The sequence below is a fragment of the Zophobas morio genome, unplaced genomic scaffold (genome assembly GCF_036711695.1).
Source record: "Zophobas morio isolate AGI-343-1 ecotype UQ-CSIRO unplaced genomic scaffold, CSIRO_AGI_Zmor_V1 ptg000010l, whole genome shotgun sequence".
Taxonomy (NCBI): domain Eukaryota; kingdom Metazoa; phylum Arthropoda; class Insecta; order Coleoptera; family Tenebrionidae; genus Zophobas; species Zophobas morio.
This window is the reverse complement of record NW_026972115.1, coordinates 2832116-2851459: the sequence shown is the minus strand read 5'-3', so window position 1 is coordinate 2851459 and position 19344 is coordinate 2832116. Positions and strand designations below refer to the sequence as shown.

The window sequence follows — 19344 nt, the reverse complement described above, 5'->3', positions numbered from 1 at the left end:
CAATTTATGAGCTTTTTTCTTTTCATTTATCAAAAGTCTAGTTCTGGAATTAAACCATTTGGGATACTTATTGGAACGCTCAACATGCATCGGGACGTACAAGTCAATCGCAGTAGATATTATGTCGTAAAATGCACTAACGCAGACATCTACACAGCTTATATCACACAGAAATAACCAATTAATATTATTAAGAAAGTTGTTAATATCTTCGTAAGAGGCCGCACTAAAATGACGATAATAGTTACAAGATTTGTCATTTGATTTCTGTGAGAAGTCAATATGCATAAATTCAATACTTAAGGCAGGATGGTAAATGTCACAATTTATAAGAGGATGACAGCTTGCAACCGACAAATCCATTTCATTACAAAAAACAAGATCTAGAATAGAACCCGTTGAATTAGGGTTTGTATTAAACTGATTTAAGCCACAAAAATTGTAACTGTCACAGACATGTTGATCTAGAGCATTGTTACCGCAGATAGGAGAAATCCCGATTTCTGGGTCCAGATACCATGAGATATTTGGGAGATTAAAGTCTCCTACCACGCAGATAACCGAGTCTGAATATTCACTAGATACTAATTCGATAGTTGAGCAGTGTTCAGTGTAAATTTCGGGTGAAGAGTCAGGAGGAATGTAGACTGCACCTATCACAAAATTCACATTATTAATACTAACTTTGATCCAAATTTCCTCGCGGCAATTGGTGTTTACGTCCAGCTGAAAGGAACCGAATATCTTCAGTACAGCCACCAAAACTCCCCCGCCTCTGGTTTTGTTTGTAGATTTAGTGCATCTATCTCTTCTATAGATCGTATAACGATCGTCAATGAATTCCTTATTCGTAATACCCTCTATAAGCCAGGTTTCTGCAAGCACTATCACTGGATAATCTTCGCTAAGGATGCTGTCATAAAGACTATTTAATTTTGTACGAATACCCCTGACATTTTGATAATAAACTAAGAAGGATTCAAGATTTCCATCCTGGCTCCACTTTAGTTTCTTGAATCCTCTTCTGAGTTTTTTGGAAGCTTTTGAGTACTCGATAGTCTTCTGGTGTATTCGTTAAAAAATTTTCTAACTGCTACACCCTTAGGCCAGAAGTTCGGTTCAAGTAGGTCCTTAAAATAGAGTGAGTCCATTGTAATCTTGAAGGAACTATACGTATCGGGATGTCGAGATTGAAGCTTGGCAACTTTAATGCCTGGTGATATATTTTCTTTCAATAAAGATAAAGATACTAAGTTGTTTTCAATGAAATTCGATATTTGTTCATCCGTTATTTTAGGATTGATCCTAGTTAAGTGAATGGAAGATCGTTTTACCACCCTCGCAATGGCAAAGCCATCATTGTTGTTACCACCCGGGTCAGTGCCATTTCCAATTATCAACGGTTTGCGTTTATTTGTTCGATCTTCTTTTGGCTTCTGATTGTTTATATTTATATCGTGGGTGTCAATGACACTATTACTACTTGGTGTTTTTTGCACATTGATGTTTTTCTTTATAGCTTTTTCTGGGGATAGCTTCTTATCAGGTTCGCTACTTATTTTATCATTTCTTATGTACGGTGTATCAGGTTTTGCATTTGAGTTGGCTTTTAAAAGTACAATTTATTTATTTATTTAATTTATTTATTATCTGAGATTCTCTTAGATTCTATCCGATTTTCTCAGGCTTTGTCAAATTCGTTCACTTTCCCCCAGATTTTTTCAGATTTTATCATGTTTCTCCAGACTTCTTCAGGTTATTGTTGAGACCTTCAGGTCCTTTCCGATTCTTTCAGATTCTTCCAGGTCTTTTCAGATCCTTTGAGATTTTTTAGATCCTCTAAAATCTCACGTCCAAAGTCCTTCAGACCCCATCAGATTATCTCAGTCTTTCGAGATTTTTTCAGATTCTTTCCGATTCTTTGAAATTCTTTCATGTTTTTTCACATTGCTTCAGATTCTTTCAAATTCTTTCAGATTTTTCCAAATTTTTCCAAATTTTTTTATGCATCTCCAGATCTCTTCAGATTATTGTTAACACTTTCAGGTCCTTTCAGATTTTTTCAGATTCTTTCAGATACTTTCAGATTCTTTGAGATTCTTTCAGATTTTTTGAGATCCTTTCAGATTCTTTGAGATTTTTTGAGATTCTTTCAGATTCTTTGAGATTCTTTCAGATTCTTTGAGATTCTTTCAGATTCTTTCAGATCCTTTCAAATTTTTTCAGATTTTTTCAGACTCTATCAGATTCTTGCAGATTCTTTTAGATTCTTTCAGATTCTTTCAGATTCTTCCAGATTCTTTCAGATTCTTCCAGATTCTTTCAGATCTTCTCAGATTATCTGGGATTCTCTTAGATTTTATCAGATTTTCTTAGGCTCTGTCAAATTCTTTCACATTCTTTGAAATTTTTTGAGTTTGTTTCAAAGCCTTTAAGATTATTTCAGATTCTTTCAGATTTTTCCAAATTTCTCCAGATTTTTTCATGCCTCTCCAGATCTCTTCAGGTTATTGTTAACACTTTCAGGTCCTTTCAGATTCTTTCAGATTTTTTCAGATTCTTTCAGATTTTTCCAAATTTTTCCAGATTTTTTCAGATTCTTTCAGATTCTTCCAGATTCTTCCAGATTCTTTCAGATTCTTTCAGATTTTCTCAGATTATCTAGGATTCTCTTAGATTCTATCAGATTTTCTCAGGCTCTGTCAAATTCTTTCATATTCTTTCAGATTCTTTGAGATTTTTTGAGATTCTTTCAAAGCCTTTAAGGTTATTTCAGATTCTATCAGATTTTTCCAAATTTTTTCAGATTTTTCATGTCTCTCCAGACCTCTTTAGGTTATTGTTGACACTCTCAGGTCCGTTTAGACTCTTTCAGATTCTTCCAGGTCTTTCTCTCAGATCCAAACTCCTTCAGATTCCATCAGATTATCTCAGATTTTTCCAGATATTTTTAGATTTTTTCCGATTCTCTCATATTCTGTAAGATTTTCTCAAATCCTTTCAGATTCCTTCAGATTTTTTCGAAAACCAGCCAGAGTATCTTCAGATATTTGCAAAAAACACCAAGAAACCTATTTCTGATATTTTCAGATTCTTTCAGTACGTCTGAAATCCTTGCACCCAAGCTCTAAAGTGCATTAGGTTGGTTATTTAGCCTCCAAAAATAATTACCCTGTATTTTTCAATTGTAGACTCGTTGGATTCTTACGTCTGCGTATTAGTCAATATTCTGTGTGATTATTGTAGAATAAATAAGTCAACTAAAGGCAGAGTTAAATTAAGCGCACTTAATGAAATACATATCAAATCTGCATAAAAAATTAAACACTTTTCAAGGTTGTTGCACATCTATTTGCACCATAATTACGTCGCAATTGTGCGTGAACTGACACTTCCATAGCGAAAATACCAAACTTCCTGAACCATATTTACGTCGTTAATTGTGCGTAAAATGATAATTTCATTGCAAGGGTTATAAATTATCGACTTTACATCAAAAGCCACACTCCTGCGGAAGCAACGGTCGAAAAATGCAACTTCACAACTATCTACTTTTTACCACACTTGTGGCGTATTCCCAGGTTAGTAAAATTTTACCACCTATAATTTACAAACCACTAGCTTATATATTTTAGGGACTAAATGAGGAGCAACTGTCTTATATCTCTTCCGTCGCCCAAAAATGCGAACAAGAGTCAAACGTCTCTCTACAACTGAGTCACGATCTTGCCAACCACAAAATTCCTGACGTTTCGAAATATTACGACAATGAACCATTACGTAAATATATACTCTGTGTGTACACCAAAGCCGGGTTTTTAAATAAAGATGGTTCTTACAATATTAAGGCTTTGAAAAAGTGGATTAAGGATGGAGTTGATAGTGATGAAAAGGCAGATGAACTCATCCAGAAATGCGTTGCGAAAAGGGAAACACTGGAAGATACGGCTTTTGATACGTTCAAGTGTTTCTACTATAATGATAATGACGCTGCACAGATTTAATTTATCTGTAATTATACTCAAGTTTTGCGATAATAACTAACAGATTAGACTAAATTTGTTTTTTAAATATTGTTGCTGAGCGCGATATTATATTACAAATTATGTAGTAAAAAATAAAAAGTTCATGTATAAGTCGGTCTTAAATTATTAATTTATTTCTTTACATTTACGAAACTTTCTTTTACCCCAACTTTACCACCAGAGAGTCAAACTTTCCCTCCGAAATAAAATATTACTAAACGCCCCTCACACTCTTTTACAAAAATTACAATAAACAAAACAAACATCCACAAATCCAGACCTACTAGCGGCAAAAAATCGTTCTCGTTTGGAATAAATCGCCTTAAGAAATAAGATTATGAGAAGATTCAGACGAATCACTAATTACGAACCGACATGGAAGGACTTATTGCCCTCTCGAGCCAAACCCTCCTCCCAAAGCACGCATTTGCTCAAACGAATGATAAATATTTGTCTCGAATTTTAATGGAAAAACTCTCGATGAAAATTAAAAATTAATTGTTTTTCCCAAGACAAAATCCTGAGTCAACACAAAGGCAATATCCTGCAGTCACTAGAATTAATATTCCATAATCCCGAACAACGGCATTGCTCCCCCGTCAAACAAACACACATATTTCACTCATCGAAATAAAGCCCCACCGTATTTACATGGAAATGTAAATGATAAAATTTAAATTTCGTACGTGCAACATTCCACAGACAAAGGATTAAGGTCGGGATGATTCACGTCGCAAATTGCCCGGTTTCTTTTCTGGCTGTATTTCGCACTTGTCGCTCCATTTTCAAACAGACGGGTGTTGTTGAAAACGGTCTTAAAATAATTAATCCCGATAAACACGCGGGATGGGGATGATCCAGGAGCGGGCAATTTTTGAAAGTAGTAGACGGACGTGCGTGAAATAATGAATAGGGAGCACACGGAGATCGGCCGAGGCGGTCCAGATTTGAGATGGGGCTTAGTGCACGTTTCGCCCATAAAGGACAGCTGTCAGGACACATCATGATAAGATGTAATCAGACGGACAAACAAATTGGCCGTATCTGATCGGCACGAGGAGCGCCACTTGAGGCGGAAGCCGAGACACCCAAGATGCGTGATCATTTCGACGGGGTTTGGCAGGGGAGATGTCGACAGTTTTTTATGGGGCTGTGCAATAAATTGTGGAAATATCTCTGCGTTTTGAAATTACTTTATACAATACTAAGAATTTTTTTAGAACTACTGCATTTAGTTAGGTTGCATTCAGAATTGAATTTTTGAAATATTTCGAAATTTGCTTTTGACGTTTCTAAAAAATTGATAGAAATTTTGGAAAAAAATTGAGCGTAAAACACTTGTGGAAGTCAAATCAATAATTAGTTTGAACTAAGTTTTTTTAACTATAATAAAAAAATACAAATTTAACCTTTAATCCAATGGGAAATGTTAAAAATTTCATACTAAATTTTATTCATGAAATCGAAATTGCTAAAAAATCTATAAAAAATTGTGAGAGATAGATTTCGACGAGCTGATTCCTTCAGCTTTCTTGGGATTCTCTCAGATTCTGTCAGATTTCCTCAGATCCTTTCAGGTTCCTTCAGGTTTTTTCAAAAACGAAATAGCGGAATGTCGTCAGATATTTGCAACTTGTTCCAAAAAAAAGGAACCACCAACCGAAGAGATTGTCTAGATCCGTTCAGATTCCTAGCGATCCTGACGGATTTTTCCACATTGCTTCCGATAATTTGAGAGTATTTAAGATTCTTGCAGATTCTTCGACATTCCTTTAGATTCTCACAGATTTTCTCAAATTCTTTCAGATTTTCTCAAATTTTCGCAGATTCTCTCAGATTCCCTCTGATTCTCGTAGTTTTTCTTAGATTCTTTCGGATTCTCTCGTTTTTTTTTTATAATTTTTCATTCTCGTAGATTCCTTCAGATTTTTTCAGAATTTTTCAGATTTTTATAGGTTTTTTAGATTCCTTCAGGTTCTCTCAATTTCTGTCAGATTCTCTCAGTTTCTCTAGGTTTCTCTCAGATTCTCTCAGATGCTTTTAGATTCTTAAAGATTCTATAGTAAATTCTCTCAGATTCTCATAGTTTTTCTTACATTATCTCTAATTCTTTAAGATTCTTTCAGATTCTGTCAGATTTCCTCAGATCCTTTCAGATTCCTTCAGGTTTTTTCAAAAATCAAAGCGCCGAGTGTCTTGAGATATTTGCAACTTGTTCCAAAAAAAAAGAAACCATCACAAAAGAGATTTTCCAGATTCTTAGAGATTCTTTTAGATACTTTCAGATTTTCTTAAATTCTCTCAGGTTCTCTCAGATTCATTCAGATTTTTGAAGACTCTGTAGTAGATTCCCTCAGATTCTTTAGATTCTCTCAGATTCCCTCTGATTCTCGTAGTTTTTCTTAGGTTACTCAAATTCTTCAAGATTCTTCTAGATTCTGAAAGATGCTTCTTTATAAATTTTCATTCTCTCAAATCATCTCAAATTCTCTCAGAATCTATTAGATTCTCTTAGATTCCTTCAGATCTTTTCAGAATTTTTCACGTTTTCATAGGTTTTTCAGATTCCTTCAGATTCTCTCATTTTCTCTCAGATTCTCTCAGATTCTCTTAGATTTTCACAGATTATCTCAAATTGTCTCAGAGTCTTTCAGATTCGTAAAAACTCTTTCAGATTCTCTCAGGTTTTTTAGGTTCTCTTAGATTCCCTCAGATTTCTCAGTTTCTCTCAGATTCTTTTAGATTCTTAACGACTGTATAGTAGATTCTACCAGAGTGTCCCAGATTCTCTTAGTTTTTCTTAGACTATCTCAAATTATTCCAAATTATTGCAGATTCCCTCGGGCTCTTCCATTATTTTTCAGATTTTCTCAGTTTTTGTCGGATTCTCTCAAATTGTCTCAAATTTTCTAGTAATCTCTTAGATTCTCTCAGATTCCCTCAGATTCTTTTAGAATTTTTCAGATTCTCATAGGTTTTTCATATTATTTCAGATCATCTCAATTTCTGCCAGATTCTTTTAGTTTCTCTCAAATTCTTTCAGATTCTGTCAGATTCTCTCAATTCCTCTGAGATTCTCTCAGAATCTTACGGATGCTTTCAGATTTTCAAAGACTCTATAACAGATTCTCTCAGATTTTTTTTTCTCTCAGTTTTTGTCGGATTCTCTCAAATTACCTCAAATTCTCCAGTAATCTCTAGATTCTCTCAGATTCCCTCAGATTCTTTTAGAATTTTTCAGATTCTCATAGGTTTTTCATATTATTTCAGATCATCTCAATTTCTGCCAGATTCTGTCAGATTCTCTCAGTTTCTCTGAGATTCTCTCAGAATCTTACGGATTGTTTCAGATTTCCAAAAGCTCTATAACAGATTCTCTCAGATTTTTTTAATTTTCCTTAAATCATCTCATACTCTTCCAATTCTTTCAGATTTTGCAAAACTCTTTCAGATTCTCTCGAGTTTTCCATAATTTTTCAGATTCTCTCAGTTTCTGTCAGAATCTCTCAAATTATCTTAAATTCTCTAGTAATCTCCTAGATTCTCATAGAATCCCTCAGATTCTTTTAGAATTTTTCAGATTCTCATGGGTTTTTGATATTATTTCAGATTATCTCAATTTCTGTTAGATTGTCTCAGTTTTTGTCAACTTCTCTTAGATTCCCTCAGATTCTTTTAGAATTTTTCAGTTTCTCAGTTCATATTCTTTCAATTATTTCAATTTCTGTGAAATTTTCTGAGTTCCTGTCAGATTCTCTCAGATTCTTTTAGATTCTTAAAGACTCTATAATAGAGTTTCTCAGATTATCTCCAATTCTTCGAAATTATTTCAGATTTGGAAAAATAATTTCAGATCCTCTCGAGTTCTTCCATAATTTTTCAGATTCTCTCAGTTTCTGTCAGATTTTTCAATTTATCTCAATTTCTCTAGAAATCTGGTAGACTCTTTCAGATTTCCCCAGATTGTTTAGATTTTTTCAGATTGTTATAGGTTTCTCATATCATTTGATATTATCTCAATTTTTGTGAAATTTTCTGAGTTTCTGTTATATTTTTTCAGATTCTTTCAGATTCTGTCAGATTATCCGTTTCTCTGAGATTCTCTCAGTTTCTCTCAGATTACTTCAGGGTCTTAAAGACTTTATAGTAGATTCTTTCAGATTCTCTTTTCTTAGATTGTCTCAAATTCTTCTTAACTCTTTCAGATTTAGAAAAATTCTGTCAGATTCTCCCGTGTTCTTTCATAATTTTTCAGGTTTTCTTAGCTTATGTCGGATTTTTTCAAATTATCTCAAATTTTTCAGTAATCTCTTAGATTCTCTCAGATTCCCTTGGATTCTCATAGGTTTTTCATATTATTTCAGATTATCTCAATTTCTGGCAGATTCTCCCAGTTTCTGTGACATTCTCTCAGATGCTCCTAGATTCTCTCAGTTTCTGCGAGATTCTTTCAGTTTCTCTGAGATTCTCTGAGTATCTTAGAGATCCTTTCATATTTTCAAAGACTCCGTAGCAAATTCTCTCAGATTTTCTTAATTTTTCTTAGATCATCTCAAATTCTTCCAATTTTTTTAGATTTTGAAAAATTCTTTCAGCTTCTTTCGGGTTTCCCATAATTTTTCAGATTCTCTCAGATTCTCTTAAAGTGTCTGAAGTTCTCCAGTAATCTCTTAGATTCTCACAGATTTGCTCGATTATTTTAGAAGTTTTCAGATTCTCATACATTTTTCATATTCTTTCAGATTATGTCAATGTCTGGCCAATTCTCTCAGTTTCTGTCAGATTCTCTCAGATTCTTGCAGATTTTGTTAGATTCTCTAGTTTTTGTGAGATTTTTTCAGGTTCTCTCAGATTCTCTCAGATGCTCTCAGTTTCTCTTAGATTTTTTCAAATTCTCTCAAAATCTTTTAGATTCTCTCAGATTCCTTCAGATTCTTTCAGAATTTTTAAAATTTTTATAGGTGTTTTTAGATTCTTTCAGATTCTCTCAATTTCTGTCAGATCCTCTCAGTTACTGTCAGATTCTCTCAGATTCTCTCAGACTCTCCCAGATTCTCTCAGAATCTCTCAGATTCTCTCAGAATTTCTCAGATTCTCTCAGATTCTCTCAGAATCTCTCAGATTCTCTCAAATTCTCTCATATTCTCTCAGATTCTCTCAGTTTGGCTCAAATTCCTTCAGATTTCTTTAGTTTCTCAAATACTCTTTCAGATTCTCTCGGCTTCTTTTATAACTTTTCAATTTTTCTTAGATTGATTCAGATTATCTCAAATGTTTTCAGATTCTTAAAGATTCTATAGTAGATTCTCTCAGATTCTTTAGTTTTTCTTAGATTATCTCTAATTCTTCCAGATTCTTTCAGATTCTGACAGATTTCCTTAGAGACTTTCATATTCCTTCAGGTTTTTTCAAAAACCAAACAGCAGAGTGTCTTCAGATATTTGCAACTTGTTCCAAAAAAAAAGGGAAACCACCTACCAAAGAGATTTTTCAGATCCGTTTAGAGTCCTACCGATCCTGACAGATTTTTCGAGATTGTTTCAGATTCCTTAAGAGTCTTTAAGATCCTTGCGGATTCTACGAGATTCTTTTAGATTCTTTCAGATTCTCTCAGATTTTTCTAGATTCTCTGAGATTCTGTTAGATTCTCTCAGGTTTCCTCTGATTTTCGTAGTTTTTCTTAGATTATTCAAATTCTTCCAGATTCTTCTAGATTCTGAAAGATTCTTTCAGATTCTCTCAAGTTCTTTTACAATTTTTCATTCTCTCAAATCATCTTTGATTCTCTTAGATTCCCTCAGATTCTTTCAGAATTTTTCAGATTCTTATAGGTTTTTCAGATTCCCTCAGATTCTCTCAATTTCTATCAGATTCTATAAGTTTCTCTCAGATTCTCTCAGTGTTTCTTAAATAATCTCTAATTCTTTTAGATTCTGAAAAACTCTTTCAAATTATCTCAAATTAATTTGAAAGAGTTAATTTGTGGAAGTAAAATTAAGAATAGGCATTATTTTGGTGCTGGAAAATGTCAAGAATTTCATACTAAATTTCATCCATGAAATCGAAATTGCTAAAAATATGTAAAAAATTCTGGGAGAGAGATTTTGACAAGCTGCTAAGATGTGATTTTGGCAAATGACATACCCTCTAGGAAAAGAGAGGGTGGGTGGGCGGGGCTAGTACCTGAAAAGATAAGAGTGATTTTGGCAAAGGAGATACCCTCCACCAAAATGTGAGAAGGAATTTTTTTACTGTTTTATCCAGATTCACCAGTTGATTATTAAGAGCGTAGCGGAGAGTTAATTTGCCATTTTCCAAACACCCATTATAGCACATAACTTATTTTTTTTTAGTAAAACACTCTATATATCCTTATTAGGTTTTTCCTTGACTTTATATCCATAGTTTATTTCTAAAATTCCGATGCGACGTTGCCACGTTATTCCAATTTTTTGAATTTTTTCAGTGGTTCACAAAAGAATCGCAATAACGTAATTTTTAATTTTCTGTTTGCAATATATTATGGCTTTGTTATGGTATCAACGAAGTGAAATTTTAATATACAGAGTGTTTTTATTGTTGCAATTTAGTCTACTTTCATAGCTTTTTGATGTTTCCAGGTTAAAATGTTTAATATTGTTATTTCTGCCTAAATATTCCATTTCAAACTCAAATTTTGAAAATATCTCAAATAGTAGACATTTTCCAAGGAATGAAGCTGAAAAAGTTCTGAAGGTCGAAATCCACTAAATAAATTATTTTGGTAAATTGTCGACAGTGTTCGGGAAAAGTCAAAATTTTCAAACTGAAAAATGGAACTTTCAGCGAAGTCGACTAAAAATCCACAAAAAATTCTGGGATGCAGATTTCGAAGAACTGAATCTAAAAACATAACTTGTTGGTGGTTCCGGATCAAAATTGTTATTGTTTTTATTTTTTTTTTGCTGTTTTTTATTTTCCTGTATTAAAAGAAAAGAAATGCAAATCTCAATTATTGTCCCAAAATCTTTATTGAATACACATAAGGACAGATTAAATATGTGCATCTAACTATTACTTGACGACATTTAAGCGCCATTGTAGTACATACACTTGAAGGTTTTGAAGGCCGTGTCTTCCAGCGTTTCCCCTTTCGAAACGCATTTCTTGACGACTTCATCTGCCTTTTCATCGCTTCCAACTCCTTCTTTAACAAATTTCTTCAAAGCTGCATTATTGTAAGTACCATCTTTGTTTAGCCATCCAGCTTTGGTATGTAGGCATAGCATGTGTTTTCGTAGTGGTTCATTGTCGTCGTACTTCGAAACGTCTTTAATTTTGTGGTTGATAAGGTCGTCGATAAGTTGTGGAGAGACTTTGGATTCTTTTTCACACTCTTTGGTGATGGAGCTAATATCAGAAGTTTGCTCCTCATCTAGTGCCTAAAATAAATCATACGTGATAGAGCTTTAGGTTGAAGGTGGTTAAATTTGACTAACCTGTGAATACAGTACAAGTGTGGTAAGAAGTAAGTAGGTGGGAAGCTTCATTTTTCGATGGTTGCTGATCTAGGTATACCGTTACTGACACCTAAACATGACCTATTTATACCTTGCCGAATTATCAGTTTACTTATAATTGAGGACTTAATTACAGAGTACATAGTGCCGCAATGTCTCTGTATACCGTTCAGTAATTTTATGCTGATAAACTTTACATTGTTAAGGAAAAGTGCACTTAAAATTATTTCCCAACTTACAAAAAATACTATACTATATATGGTTTTGGAGAATACATTTCTCATTAAAGTTATAATATTTCGCTAAAAGAACAAATCTGAACCCAAAATCTTTATTTTTCTGTTTTTTTAATTTTCAGTTTTTTCATTTTTAAGCTTACAAAATTTCCTTTTCCAATTGTTGACCTCTTAATTATTCGATTTTTAGTTTCTTTATTTTTGCAGTTCTTCGATTTCTCAATTTTTAAAGTGTTCGGTTTTTCAATGTTTCTTTTTCGATTTTTTAGTTTTTGATTTTTTGATTTTTTTAAAATGTCACTTTTAATAAGTTTGTCTTTTTTTTGAAAAATTGAAAAACGAAAAATTGAGAAAATGAAAAATTAAAAACAAAGTACTTCGAAGTATGTAATTCCAAGTTATTTCGTTTCTTCGATTTTTTATTTTCTCAATTTCAGTTTAAATTTTTGTTTTTTGTAAGTGTAAATTTTTCGATTTTTCCCTGTTTCGTTTTTCGATTTTTATTATGATTTTTATTTTTCACTAAAATTTTTGTATGTTTCGATTTTTTAATTTTTAATAAATATCGAAAAATTGCAGAATTGTTTCCTTTTGTCGATTTCTCAATTTTTCGATTTTTAATTGTCAGGATATTATTCTCTATTTTGTTAGAAGAACAAATTGAAATTCAAATTCTTAGTTATTGTTCAAAAATTTTTATTGAATAAACATAAGGACAGATTTTTGATTTTTCAATTTTCCGATTTTTTGATTTTTTAAAATTTCAATTTTAATGAATTTGTCCTTTTGTTGAAAAATTGAGAAAATAAAGAATTAAAAATAAAGTACTTCTATGTACTAGTATGTAATTCCGAATTATTTTGTTTCTTAAATTTTTTGATTTCTCAATTCGAGATTTTTATATTTTTCGTTTTTTTAGTTGATAATCTTTCGATTTTTCCGTGTTTCAATTTCTCCATTTTTTAGTTTTTGGATTTTCATAATGTAATTGTTACATTTTTCAGTAAAATTTTTGTATTTTTTTATTTTTTATGTGTTGAATTTTACAATTTTTCGGGTTTTCGATTTTTCAATTCCTACATTTTTATTTCATCACTTTTTCAAGGTTTCAATGTTACAAATTTTTCGATATTTCAAGTTTGCTTTTTCAATTTTTGTTTTTCAATTTTTCATTTCTTCAATTTTTCCATTTTTATTTTTTTTTCGAATTTACAATTTTGTAATTGTTCCATTTTTAAATTTGCCGATTTTTAATTAATTTTTGGCTTTTCCATTCTGCGATTTTTCAGTTTGTGTATTTTTTGAATTCTTTGATTAATTTTAAATTTTTTGGGTTTTCAGTGCTTCGTTTCTTCGATTTTTTAGTTTTTCCATGTTTCGTTTTTACAATTTCTTAATTTTTTAGTTTTCTGGTTTTCATTTTAAAATTTTTGAATTTAGGAACTATTTTTTTTGTATTATTGATTGTTTAATTTATAGAAGTCTTTGTTTTTCGTTTTTTCAATTTTTCACTGTCTTAATTTTTAATTAATCAGGGTTTTCAGGTTTCAATATTATAATTTTTCGATTTTTCCATGTTTCTTTTTTACAATGTCTTAATTTTTTAGTTTTCCGGTTTTCATTTTAAAATTTTTGGATTTTGAAATTCAATTTTTTTTGTATTTTTGATTGTTTAATTTATGGAAGTTTTGTTTTTCTTTTTTTTCAATTTTTCATTTTCTCGATTTTTAATTAATCAGGGTTTTCAGGTTTTAATATCACAATTTTTCGATTTTTCAATTGTTTTAACTTTTTAATTATTCGATTTTGTTACAATTGTTTTTTTGTTGAAAAATTAAAAAAAGAAAAATTGAGAAAATCAAAAATTAAAAATAATACTTCGAAGTAGGTAATTCCAAATTGTTTTGTTTCTTCGATTTTTTGATTTCTCAATTCTAGATTTTTATATTTTTGGTTTTTTTAATTGACAATTTTTAGATTTTTCCGTGTTTCGATTTCTCCATTTTTTAGTCTTTCCATTTTCATCATGAAATTTTTGGATTTTTCGATTTTCTAATTTGCTTTTGAATTTTTCGATTTTCTGTCTGTTGAATTTTGCTATTTTTCGGTTTTTCGATTTTTCAATTCTTAGATTTTTAATTTATCACTTTTTCAGGTTTCAGTGTTAAAAATTTTCGATTTTACAGTTTCTATCTTTTTCTCAGTTGTTCCATTTTTTGGTTGTTTTTTTCCTTACCCAATTTTCAGTTCGCCAATTTTTTCAATTTTTTGATATTTCAAGTTTGGTTTTTCAATTTTTGATTTCCCCAATTTTTCCATTTTTGTTTAAATTTACAATTTTGTAATTGTTTCATGTTTAAATATGCCGATTTTTAATTTTTCACTTTTTTCAAATAATGATTAGGGTTTTAGTTATTCAATTTTTGGCTTTTCCATTTTCCGATTTTTTCAATTCTTCGATTACTCAACTTTTAAATTTTTCGGTTTTTCACTGTTTCGTCTTTTCCATGTTTCGCTTTTACAATTTCTTAATTTTTTAGTTTTCCGGTTTTCATTTTAAAATTTTTGAATTTTAATTTTTTTTTATTTTTGATTGTTTAATTTATAGAAATTTTTGTGTTTCGTTTTTTCAATTTTTCACTTTCTCGATTTTTAACTAATCAGGGTTTTCAGGTTTCAATATTATAATTTTCCGATTTTTCAATTGTTTTTCCAATTATTCCATTGTTCAATTTCTGAACTTTTTCATTTTTCCATTTTTGAATTTTTAAATTTTTCGATATTTCAAGTTTCATTTTTCAGTTTGTAAGTGTCATTTTTGGGTTTTTTCAAGTTTTCTTTATTTTTTTCTATTCTTCGGTTTCTCAATTCTTTGATTTTTCAATTCAATTTAAAATGTCGGTTTGAATAAATTTGTCATTTTGTTGAACAATTAAAAAATGAAAAATCGAGAATTTGAAGAATTTTATATCGAAAAATTGCAGAATTGCTTCGTTTTGTCGATTTTTCAATTTCCCGATTTTTAATTAATCAGGGTTTTGAGGTTTCAATATTAGAATTTTTCGATTTTTCAATTATCCAATTCAATTTCTCAATTTTTTTACATTTCGATTTTTCAATTTTTCGATATTTCAAGTTTTATTTGAAAATCTTTGGATTTTGAAATTAAAACTTTTTAGATTTTTGATTATCTAATTTATGGACATTTTCGTTTTTCAATTTTTCATTTCTCGGTTTTTAATTAATCAGGGTTTTCAGGTTGCAATAATACAATTTTTCGATTTTTCAATTGTTTTAGCCTTTTAATTAATCGATTTTGAGTTTCTTTATTTTTTTAATTCTTCGATATCTCAATATTTAAATTGTTGAGTTTTTCAGTGTTTATTTTTCGATTTTTCAGTTTTTAACTTTTTGATTTTTGAATTTTTCAGTGAAACAATTTTCCGATTTTTTGATTTTTTAAAATTTCAGTTTAATAAATTTGTCCTTTTGTTGAAAAATTAAAAAACGAACAATTGCAAAAATAAAAATTTAAAACCGAAGTACATACATCCAAGTAGGTAATTCCAAATTATTTTGTTTCTTCTACTTCTCTTTCTCATTTCTTCTATTTTTCGTTTTTTTAATTGATAATGTTTTTATTTTTCCGTGTTTCGATTTCTCCATTTTTTAGTTTTTGATTTTCATTACGAAATTGTTGCATTTTTCATAAATTTTTTGTATTTTTCGATTTTCTAATTTGCTTTTGAATTTTTCGATTTTCTATCTGTTGAATTTTACAATTTTTGGTTTTTTCGATTTTTCAATTCCTAGTGTTGCATTTCCGGAAGCGGCCACTGACCCTTTTGGGTATCTTTACCTGAATTTGTAAATAGCACTGTAATTTTAGTACTTCTGTAACCGTCCTACATTAAACATCAAAACCGAACGCTGTCCATTATTTCAATTATAACAAACAAAGGTTCTTCGAGCATTATCAAGGTACAATTCGGGAGACCATACATGGTCGTATCAACCGGATTACAAAAAACGTTGGTACTACGATTCGGATTGTACGAAACATTGGCATTCAAGCCGGAACATTGGTCTTCGAGCCGAAACACCTAGATTATTATTATTTATCACTTTTTCAGGTTTCAGTGTTACAAATTTTCCATTTTAGAGTTTCTAACTTTTTCTCAGTTGTTCCATTTTTTAATTGTTTTTTCCTTACCCGATTTTTAGTTTGCCAATTTTTTCAATTTTTCAATATTCCAAGTTTGGTTTTCAATTAAAAATTTCGGTTTGAATAAATTTGAAAAAAATCGAGAATTTGAAGAATTTTATATCGAAAAATTGCAGAATTGCTTCGTTTCGTCGGTTTTTCAATTTCTCGATTTTTAATTAATCAGGGTTTTGATTTTTGATTTTTTCCTCGCACCCTCGAAATTTACAAAAAGCCATTTTTTGTTGATTTCGATGTCTAAATGGTTTTTTAGAAATTTTCGAAGGAATGAAGCTAAACGAAACTTCTTGACTTTCAAAATTAACGAAAAATTTCTTCTCGTGAATAAATCAGAAATTATTGTCCACGCAAAATTCTGGGAGGTGATTTTTAAAATGTCCCAAAAATTTGAAGCCAATTAAGAATCCACAAAAGTTTCTCGAATACAGTTCTCAACGCGCTGAATCGAAAAATCGAACCATATTTTTTTGGGTTTTTCTGGATAAATGATAATGATACATTTTCGAATGAATGAAGCCGTGGTTCTAAGATGATAATTGTTAAAAAAGACACCTGTATTGTTGTTGTCCCAAAATCTTTATTGAATACACATAAGGACAGATTAAATATGTGCATCGAACTATTACTTGACGACATTTAAGCGCCATTGTAGTACATACACTTGAAGGTTTTGAAGGCTGTGTCTTCCAGCGTTTCCCCTTTCGAAACGCATTTCTTGACGACTTCATCTGCCTTTTCATCGCTACCAACTCCTTCTTTAACAAATTTTTTCAAAGCTGCTTTATTGTAAGTACCATCTTTGTTTAGCCATCCAGCTGTGGTATGTATGCAGAGCGTGTGTTTTCGTAGTGGTTCATTCTTCTCATACTTTGAAACATCATCAATTTTATGACTGATAAGGTTGTCGATAAGTTGGGGAGAGACTTTTGATTCTTTTTCGCACTTTTTGGTGAAGGCGCTAATATCAGATGCTTGCTCCTCATCTAGTGCCTTAAATAAATCATACGTGAGAGAGCTTGTAGGTTGAAGGTGGTTAAATTTTACTCACCTGTGAATACACCACAAGTGTGGTAAGAAGTAAGTAGGTAGGAAGCTTCATTTTTCGATGGTTGCTGCTCTAGGTATGCCGTTACTGCCACCAAAACATGGCCTATTTATACCTTGGTGCGGAATTATCAATTTACTTATAATTGAGGACTTACGAGTAATTATAGTGTAACTACATAGTGCCGCAATGCCCCTGTAGACCTTTCAGGATTTTTATGCTGATAAAGTTTACATTATTAAGGAAAAATGCGCTTTAAGTCATTTCCAAAGTTTAAAAAAACTCTATATATGGTTTTGGAGAATAAATTTCTCATTACAGTTGTCCCAAAATCTTTATTGAAGGACATAAAAGGACATGTGCATTAAACTACTACTTGAACATAGTTAAACGCCGTTGTTGTACAAACACTTGAAGGCCTGATAAGACGTCTCTTCCTGGGTGTCCTTGTTCACAACGCATTTCTTGACGAGTTCGTCCACCCTTTCATTACTTATTTTCCCATCTTTAAGAATTTTTTTCCAGGCTTTAATGTTCAAGGTACCATCCTGATTATACCATCCACCTGTGGTATCAACGCATGCCAGATATTCATGTAGTGGTTTATTGTTGTCATACACCGAAATATCAGGAATTTTGTGGTTGAAAAGGTCGTCGACAAGTTGTTTAGAGACTTTTGTCTTGTTTTCACACGTTTTGCTGGCGGAGTCAAGATCAACTTCTTGCTTTCCAGTTAAGGCCTTAAATCAATAATACATAAAACGCAATTTCGTACGCTGTAAGTGGTCAAATTTTACTAACCTGGGAATACACCACAAGTGTGGTAAGGATTAAGTAGGTCGGAAGCTTCATTTTTCGGTAGTTGCTGCTGTAGTTATGGCGCTATAATGCGGACATTTATGTGCAGAAATTCGTAACATTTGTACTGACTCGCCAGGAATTTGCATTCTTATGGAAACAATGAAAGCGCTTTAGATTATTTTGCAAATTTCAACGTTTTTAGTAGTTGTAGGGGAACGAGGGGCTTGTTGTAACAGTTTTTAGGAAAGCGAATATAATTTGGTATCTATTAGCTGTTTGACCATTATAAAAGTATCTATCGGTAGTCTAACTATTCCCCTATTGGACTGAACAGGCAAAAGGTCAAAATTGTTCATCTTCACTTCACACCAGGCATTTTCTTAAAAAAAGTGCATTGTTACAACTTGCCCCGTGGTTGGGGCTAGTTGTAACAGCCATCATACAGGTAGTACCAGTAAAAATAAAGCTGATGTTGATACATATTTAGACTTTATTTTTGAAAAATCAACACAACACTTCATTATATACAATTTTTTTTCAGTAAAACTGAAATAAACTTTTAGAAAAAGAGTTAACATTAAAAATTTGAGTGTTGTCTTCCTTTTTCTTAATATATCTGGAAAGCGATACATGGCATAGGTCAAAATTTTGGCTCGCTTTTCGTATGCTAGGTATGAGATTTGTAGAAGTGAATTTGGGATAAGTTGTAACATGTTACAACTTGCATCAAAGCTATTGTTACAACATGCCCCGTAACACAATTTTCTACATTTAATTACATTTCGTCAAAATTATGTGGCTTAGCGTCAAAATGTGTAAGGAATATCAAAGCTGAGTAATTTTTGAGCTACATGCAAAACTAAAAGTTTTAAATTAATTAATAACTGATACGAAAAACCAAATTTTACTAAAGCAATATTTTACATTACTTGGCCAAAACGAGACACGTGCACACATCCACTTACTGCGCTGGCTCAAGGAACAGTGGTTGTGATGACATGATGACTTATGGTGCAAGAATTAAATTCAGTAAAATACCTGACGTTAAAGAGTTTAAATTGTGGGTAAAAATTTAGTGTTACAACTTACCCCTGTTACAACAAGCCCCTAGTTCCCCTACAATAGAAAAAAAATTCGTGGTCTGTTCTTGAGGAGTATAATTAAACTTATAATACTAAGTATCCTACAATGTTAAGCAAGTTAGCAGCAAGTTTATTGGTTTCATCTGTATGGTCTGGATTTTAAGATTCTTAGCTTTTCGATTTTAGGATTTCTCAGTTTCTCGATTATTATTTGGTCAGTTTTTTCAGATTCCAATGTTATAATTTTTAGATTGACAGTTTGTCGTTTTTTCGATTTTTTTAAAGACTTTTTTTGATTTTACAAATTAATTTTCGATTTTTAATTTTACAGTTTTTCAATGTTTATTTTGACATTCTTCAACTTTTGAATTTCACAATTTGTCGATTTTTCTATTTCTTGAAAATTTCGTTTTCCTTGTTTTTATAGTTTC

At 31.4% G+C, this 19344-nt stretch overlaps 2 protein-coding genes across 3 annotated transcripts in view; one reads left to right on the top strand and one right to left on the bottom strand.

The window, feature by feature from the left end:
* Window positions 1-19344, top strand: part of LOC135126138 (bone morphogenetic protein 1 homolog) — a 430017-nt gene that overhangs the window by 56958 nt on the left and 353715 nt on the right. The gene's annotated exons all lie outside the window — the stretch shown is intronic.
* LOC135125984 (uncharacterized) lies at window positions 17390-17926 on the bottom strand. The gene is made up of 2 exons (XM_064051772.1): window positions 17832-17926; window positions 17390-17770 (listed from the first exon to the last, which is right to left on the bottom strand). The coding sequence occupies exons 1-2, from the start codon at window positions 17880-17882 to the stop codon at window positions 17417-17419; spliced, it is 405 nt and encodes a 134-aa protein (XP_063907842.1). The 5' UTR covers window positions 17883-17926; the 3' UTR covers window positions 17390-17416.

What these genes read in the sequence shown, in the direction of transcription:
- LOC135125984 (XM_064051772.1), bottom strand. Translation starts at nt 17,882, where the DNA reads ATGAAGCTTCCGACCTACTTAATCCTTACCACACTTGTGGTGTATTCC. An exon ending in CACTTGTGGTGTATTCCCAG is followed by an intron (nt 17,771 to 17,831) that starts GTTAGTAAAATT and finishes TATTGATTTAAG; the next exon opens with GCCTTAACTGGAAAGCAAGA.